Below are 8,200 nucleotides of genomic sequence, written 5' to 3'. Positions count from 1 at the left end.
CAAGTATTTTATTATTTTGGGGTCTATGTTCATCAGGGATATTGGCCTATAGTTTTCTTTTTCTGTTGTGTCTCTACCAGCTTTGGGTATTAGAGTGATACTGGCTTCACAGAAGGGGTTTGTAGCAGTGAGTTGATACACAGCGAGTCTTCCATTTCAGGAATGCAGGATGAGTAGCTCTAAGAGACCTGCTTTGCAGCATTATGACCTCCGTGTATGATACAGTGACAACATATTGCACATTTAAAATCTGATTGTGCATGTAGATCTCATAGCAAATGACTTTACCACAGAATAATAAAGACAGATTAACATGAAATGAAACATGGTGCTTAATTTAAGAATTTGTGAAGGCTACATACATTTTAGAAGACAGCTCCAAGTGACCAGGAAGAAGAAAGTAGCAGCATAAGGATGTGGAGTGTGCTGTAGAATGAAGCATGATTATAAAGATGTGTGAAGGTGTGTCAGTTTTAAGGAACACACTCTCCTAAGTTACTTAGAGGAAGAGATGAAGACGGTGGCATAGGATTTAAGCTGAAGTGGGACTTCCACAGGAGACGGCATGAGATCTGAAATGCCAGGAAGAGAGTGGCAGTGAGACCTCTGCACTCACTTGTGGAAATGAATGTTTAAACAAGAATTTGATAATTAACAGAATTTTAGGGTTAGCACAATTAAGAAGTGATTTTACATAAGTTGTGCAGATATTTGTCTCTTGGGGAATTGGTCAGCGGCAGCAGGGCTGGCGCAGCTGGGCACACAGCAGCTGGGCTGGCAACAGGACTCACTGTAGCAGCTGGTCACATAAGCTGGTTTAAAACAGGTGGTCTTACAGCAAGGGCTTTCATAGCAAGTTGATTGACAGCAAGGCAGGCAGCAGGATGTGATGCAGCAGCTGGGGAGGCAGCACAACTGGCAGCAGCTGGTCTTGTAACATACAGTTTCACAGCAAGCTGGTTGGCAGCGGGGCTGATAGAAGCTGCAAAGAGTGTTAATTTGGCCACAGCAGCTAGGCTGACAGCAGGTCAAGCAGCAGAAGTTGGTCATCTGGATTCAGCTGTGGAGCGTGGTGCTCTGTTTACAGGAGAGTTTTCTAGAATACCAGGCCTTCCTTTTAATTGGGTCTTTTTATGCATCAGCTCACCTAGGTTTGGACCAATCACAGTTTCCCTTGTTCTTTATATTTTTTTCCATTTTCAAAGTTTGTTTATCAAGGAAGAAGCTGTTCCTTAATAGGAATCTTCTTTAAAAAGTACTTAATTTGTTTTCTATTTGGGAATAACTCACAGGAACTTCTTCAGATGAGAGGAGGAGCAACACCATCGCTTTCACCACAGCTCTGGATTTCATGCTGTGATGTGCTTGCTCTTCTTGGAGTAGAGGGTTAGGAGAGTTTTGTTTCTGTAGCTTTCTTCCTTTGTTTGTCCTTTGTTAGGAAATACCTGCCGAGAGCGGTGAGATTGATGCTATGCTCACATTAGTTAGCCGAATGCCTTGCTTCATGTCTGTTCATCTACAAAAATAGGCATCTGTGTTGGTACCAGCTTTACCCCTGTGTGCCAGGTGTGTCAAATGTACTTGGGAAGATGGTGTTAGGAGGTTGTATATCTGTGCATTGGTTTCTCAATCCTGTATCCTACTACATTGGTCTACCTGTCAATATTTGGTCCTATACAAATGATTTATATCACTTTTGCTCTGTAATATACTTTGAGGCCATGTATTTTGATACCTGCAGTAGTGTTTTTCCTATATAGGATTGCATTGCATATGTGTGGTCTTTTGTATTTCACATAAGGTTTTGTACTTTTGGGGGATTTGGGGAAGAATGTTACTGGAATTTTAAGGGAATAGGGATCAGCCTATAAATCATTTAAAACAAAATGATCATTCCCAAAATATTTATTTGCCAACAAGAAACACAGAAGGTTTCCACATCATTTGATATAGTCTTTAATGTTGTTTTTCAGTATCTTAAATTTATATCACTCTGGTCTTTCACATACTTGGTGAAGTTCATTTATAAGAACTTTGCGTTCGGTGTGTGTGTATGTGTGCACGCACGCGTGTGTGCACGCACACATGCACAAGCATGCATATGAACACATTATGTATGGTACAGTACTGTCCTCTGAGCCAAACAACCACCATCTTGGAGAATTCAGCTGTGGCGCTTTGTAAGAAATTATCCCAGCTGGGCTGGTTACTGTTTACATCCCTCATAAAAAAGTAGGAGGGTTAGGAGTACATACCTGAGTATCCATCAGTTCCCTACCACCATTTGTATGAAACTCTGCTCTGTGGGTGGTCTTGGGGAGGGTCCAGAGAAGAGTAGAGATGTTTCTTTATCTATGCAGCTATGGTAAAGCTCTCATCCCTACTAGGTAAAGACATTCCATCGTAGCCTTTTCAGGGAGGCAAATCCATGCACCTGTAACAAGCTCCTCATCTATGCTTTATAAGGGAGCCTGAAAAACTCATTCGCTCCTCAGAGTCAACTTTGGTGGAATTTTGCTTCGGTTTGTGAGTGGGACCTTAGAAGAAACAGATACTGTTTATGTCTCCTGCTGGAAAGGGATTTTAATAACAGTGGGCGCTTAATAGAAAGGGAAAGAGAGAGAGGAACTTCAGTATATTGCACAATAAAAAGTCTTGGAGCATATGAATCTATTATCAAATGATTTATCAAAGTGCAGTTGTTGAGGGAGCTGCGGGCCTCTTCCTGCCACCCAGCTCCCGGCCGCCTGGCTAGCTTATGCCCCAAAATAACAACACACAAACTATATTCTTTTAAACACTGCTTGGCCCATTAGCTCTAGCCCTTACTGGCTAATTCTCATATCCCGATCAACCCATCTCTAATAATCTGTGTAGCACCAGTCTTACCAGGAAAGATTCAGCATGTCTGACCTGGCAGCTTGCTTCATCGCGTCTGCCCTGAAGAGCAGCTGAATGGCGTCTCAGCTCACTTCCTCTTCCTCCCAGCATTCCGTTCTGTCTACTCCACCCACCTATGTTCTAACCTATGAAGCCAAGCAGTTTCTTTATTAATTAACCAATGACCTTCCTCCATCATGCAGTGATGACAGACAATATGAAAAGAATAACAGTCCGTAATTTATTGTTTCCATACATTTTTGATAATTTTATTTAAAGTGTAGTGTCTTTCTCAGAAGAGAAGCTGCAGACTGGACTCCATACAGAGAGAAAGGAGAGTGAGAGTGGGTGGACTTGCATTCCATCAAGGTGTTTGACAGGTTTCTGAAGTGCTCATAGCCTCAGAGGATGATGGGAGCTTCTGCCCACATGGAGAGACTGGTGTGACACAAGGACAGTTGTTTGGACATTGTTCAGTTGGAAAGTTGATGAGCAGTAGGCCTGGCAGCAGCTGCACTCACAGCAGCAGGACTAGAGAGCCCAGGTGGTCTCATGCATTGGTTTATATCAGGTGGTCTAGCAGCAGGTGTTTTCACAGAAGGTTGGGCAGCAGAAGGACTCACAGCAGCAGGGCTGGCAACAGCAAATTTCACAACAACTGGGTTGGCAGCAGGGTGTGCAGCAACAGGTGTTCACACAGGTTGGCTTACAGCAGATGGCCTTGCAGCATGTTGTTTTACAACAGCTTGGCTTGCAACAGAATATCCCACAGGTTGGCTTACAGCAGGTGGTCTTGCAGCAGGTGGTTTCACAGCAGCTGGGTTGGCAGCAGGGTGGACAGCAGCAGCTGATCACACAGGTTGGCTTACAGCAAGTGGTCTTGCAGCAGGTGGTTTTACAGCAGCTGGGCTGGCAACAGGGCTGGCAGCAGCTGGTCACACATGCTGGCTTACAGCAGATGGTCTTGCAACAGGTGGTTTTGCAGCAGGTGGGTGTGCAGCAACAACTGGTTACACAGGTTGGCTTACAGCAGGTTGTCTTGCAGCAGGTGGTTTTGCAGCAGGTGGGTGTGCAGCAACAACTGGTTACACAGGTTGGCTTACAGCAGGTTGTCTCACAGCAGGTGGTTTTACAGCAGCTGGGTGTGCAACAGCAGCATGTCACACAAGTTGGTTTACTGCAGGTGGTCCTGCAGCAGGAAGGCTGGCAGCAAAAGGAACAGCAGGATTTGGACATGGTGTCAGATGTAGCTGGAGGGTTTCTGTTAAGAGGTGAGTTTTCTATAATATGGAGAGCTCTTGCATCCTGGACCTTTTATATGTCAGGTCTTCAAGGTTTGAACCAATCAGCAGGATTTTCTTTGATGTTGTTTACCCCATTTCCATATTCAGTACATGTTTCATAAGGAAGTGCTTCTCAGTGCTATGCATCATTGGAAAGATTAATCTGATTTTTCTTCCAGAATAACTCGTAGGAACACTTTCAATAAAGGGAAGGGTATGGTACAACCAGTCTCACTGTGTCCTGCGTCATCATCTGCTCATGTGGTAGCCCCTGATGTCTTGGGATATTGAGAGTGTCTGTTTACATTTTTTCCTGTCTTTTGTAGGTAGACTTTTCTTTGGGCTTCCTGCTCACAAAAACAAAACAGCAAGGAGACTTATCAATTATGTAATCTATACCTTAGATTTGGCTTGTTTATAATGATCTCTTATAAGTTAAATTCACCCATTTCTATTAATCTAAGTGCTGTCACATGACTCATGTTTTTTTCTCTTTTCCTGCATGTCCTGTGTCAAGCTGGCGACATTCCCTTTCTTTTTCCCTAGACATCTCTGTTCCCAGAAGTACTCTCCTGCCTGTTCCTGCCTAGTTATTGGCCTTTTAGATCTTTATAAACCAACCACAGTGACACATCTTCATGCAGTGTAAGGAGTATCTGCAACAGTCCTTAGCTGATGAAGTACCTTCGTGATGATGTTGTTACAGTCACAGTGATGGACTGGTTCAGTGTCTGTCCTTTTACACACAAAATCCTCACTTCAGATTGGCTGAGATGTCTGTTTCTTTACCAGCTTCTCCATCTGGGTGTCTCAAAGGCACCTGGCATAAAGATATCTGGCACGGTATATTCCGTATCAGAGTAGACTAGAGGACAGATGATGTGGAAGTGGCAATACATTAGAGTGAGAAGATATCAAAGTGTGTGTGTGTGTTCTTGTCTAAACGTCCTGATTTGCCCTTTCCTGAGGGGCTCACCAGGAGGATCATGTTGAGAGTTATACCATCTAACCATTCAAATGAAACAAACCTGAGCAAGCTGGGAACTGTTGATATACAGCAGATTCAGTCAGTGCTCTTAGGTCAGAGTTAGGTCATTTTTGTCTTTTTTCTTCTGCCTTATTGTTTTTCCTGCCTTTCTTTCTCATTTTCTTATCATTCTTCTTTCTCTTCCTCTATTGGTTTTCTTTGTGGTTAATGATGGATTTAAGGTAAATTGAAATGGTGCCTAATGACGCAAATGTATAAATTTATTTAAATCAAATCCTTTTAAGGCCGATAAATATTTATATAGGGAATAAATGATGTTATTATGGAGAGAGTATCACAAAATGAACATCTTCATGTTGTTGTTAACAGTTGAGAAATAAAGTTCCATACTTTTTAAATGACACCCTCTCATTCTTCTTCAAGGGGAGATGGTATCTGCCTATCAACTTTTCTTTTCATTCGATGGTGCCACCTTTGGGTTCTTTGTCTCTTTGCAAATAAAAATTATAATTGGCATCTCAACTCAGCTTATGATTGAGGAATGCCTCACTGTAATAATCTATTCTTTGTTTTTCTCATTGGCCTGTAATCTCCCCTGAATGAATATGACACAATCTATATGTGGGTTTTTATTTCTAGAAAATGGCAGCTTGTTGACATTTGAGCAAATTAAAGTTAAAGATGTGTTAAAAATCTTATATGTCACTGTGGGTAGCAGACATGAACATTTTTTAGTGTGTTTGGTGTGTGAGGTCCTTCTGTCTATGTCTTGCTTTTATTGGTTAATCAATAAAGGAACTGGCTTGGCCTGTTGATGGGGAAGAACTTAGGTAGGTGGGGAAAACTTAATGGCCTGCTGGGAGATAGGAAGCAGAGTCAGAGAGATGCCATGGAGCTGCCACAGTCAGACCTGCAAAAACTGTCCTGGTAAGCCACTGCCACATGGTGATACACATATTAATGGAGATGGGTTTAACCAAGATGTAAAAGTTAGCAAATAAGAAGTTAAAGCTAATGGTCCAGGCAGTGGTTTAATTAATACAGTTTCTGTCTGATTATTTCAGGTCTAAGCTAGCCAGGCAGCATGAATCAACAAGTGGTCAGCTCACCCTAACAGGTGTTTAAATATGTAGATAATTGATTAATCAATTCCTTTTTGAAATGTTCATTCTTTGTATATTTAGTCAGACTTCCTGCATAGCAATAGAATTTACATAAAATAAGCCATAATACAATGGTCTGACGTTATTTTAAGCAAAAGAAAGAGAAAAATTTCAGGTTACAGAGCTCTCCATACCCTCTAATCACATCACAGAAAAGTAACTTCTTTTAAATTGGTCAAGGTGACAAATCTCTAGCCTGTTGTTGGCTAGATTATTCTTAGATAATTAATTTTTCTGCTACTATTTGTAAACTAATTAAAAACCTAACGTACTTCTTCAAAATTCAGAAAAGATAATTTTTTATTAGTATATATTAATTTTTACAAAAGAATATATAAGACTGTGACAACTTTCTCCCTGTGCAAGGCAAACACTAATCACACTACTGTCAGCATAATGCCCTCTGTACAGTCTCTCCTGCCTCACTCATGTCTACCTTTCTCCCTTGTTATGCTCATGTTTTTTTTTCCCTCTAATTTTCATAATCAGTACTAGCCATCCTGGATCTTGCTTATTTAACTTAACACGGTAACTCAATTTCCACAGTTTGTGTGCAAAATAATTATTTCAGTCTTTAATGCAGAGTGATTTCACTCATTTATATACTGCACAGTTTACGTAGTCATGAAATCTGTTGATGTGCACTTGGACTGATCTTAGAAACTCACTAGTCACTTGATGGCCATGGTGGCAGACTTTTCTCTGTGGGTGTCTTTATGTGTACACAGAGAAATGGCAGTTTTACTTTTAGCTTTTTGAGGAAACTTCAAACTGGTTTCCTTAAGTATTATGTCAATTTACATTCTCCTCAAATATGAAAAGAGTTTTTTTTCCCTTGCTATATCCTAAGCATTTATTATTTGTTTCCTTGATAGCAGCCTTCCTGACTGGGTGAGATGGAATTTAATAAGTAGTTTTGATTTGCATTTCCTTGATGACTATTTATGTTTTTCATGAATTTACTAGAAATTTTTATTATTCTTTTTATATTTTCAGACTATTTTCTTATTTATGGGTTAGGTTACTTTCATTTTTGTTTTTAATTTTTTAAATCATCTTATATTCTGGATGTGAGTCCCTGGATGAATAGTTGGGAATGGGTTTTTCTTATTTCTTTCCATTTCGTTGCCTGTATTTTCTTGGTATACTGTGTCATTATTTGTGAGGAATCTATTTAATTTGATGTAGTTATATTTGCCATTTGTTGCTATTATTGTCTGATCTACTGAAGAGCTGTTGAGAATCTTATTGTCCATGTCCATGTCCTGAAGTGTTTTCTCAATGGAAGGTTTCTGCATTATATGATATCTTCTTCAAAGCTTTATTAGATAGGAAGAGGGCCACTTTTTCATTCCTGGCTCTCAAGCTTTGAAATAATCACACAGAAACTATATTAATTAAAACACTGCTAGGCCCATTAGCTTTAACCTCTTATTGGATAACTCTTACATATTAATTTAACCCACCTTCATTAATCTGTGTATCACCATGAGGTCATGGCCTATCAGCAAATGTTCCCCGTGTCTATATCTGGTAGCTTTTCCATGGAATCTCTCTGATTCTTTCTTTCTCCCAGCATTCAGTTCTGTCTTTTTCTCCCACCTAAGTTCTGCCCTATCAACAGGCCAAGGTACTTTCTTTATTCTTTAACCAATGAAAGCAATACATAGACAGAAGGGCCTCCTACACCATCATTACATTGGTCCTTCACATCCTTTGTGAAGATCATTGATAAGAAATTTATTTGTGGGGACCTATTCTGAACAGAATGGTTTTCCTAACATTCTTTCCAGTGGGTTCATTAATTCTATGTAAACTACTGTTTTTGTATGTTGGTTTGTATCTTATATAAGAGCGCTTGCCAAACATAAGAGTTTCCTTTAGAG

The 8,200-nt window shown here is 40.3% G+C and overlaps 1 protein-coding gene across 1 annotated transcript; it reads right to left on the bottom strand.

Moving 5' to 3' along the window:
* Nucleotides 1–3,456: 3,456 nt before the first annotated feature.
* Nucleotides 3,457–4,116, bottom strand: LOC130877075 (keratin-associated protein 4-6-like). Its single transcript, XM_057773982.1, has one exon. It carries the CDS (start codon nt 4,114–4,116, stop codon nt 3,457–3,459), a length of 660 nt encoding a protein of 219 aa, XP_057629965.1.
* Nucleotides 4,117–8,200: the final 4,084 nt, after the last annotated feature.

This window comes from Chionomys nivalis, chromosome 7 (assembly GCF_950005125.1).
Source record: "Chionomys nivalis chromosome 7, mChiNiv1.1, whole genome shotgun sequence".
Taxonomy (NCBI): domain Eukaryota; kingdom Metazoa; phylum Chordata; class Mammalia; order Rodentia; family Cricetidae; genus Chionomys; species Chionomys nivalis.
Note: the sequence above shows the minus strand (reverse complement) of the source record. Positions and strands in the feature narration are given on the sequence as shown.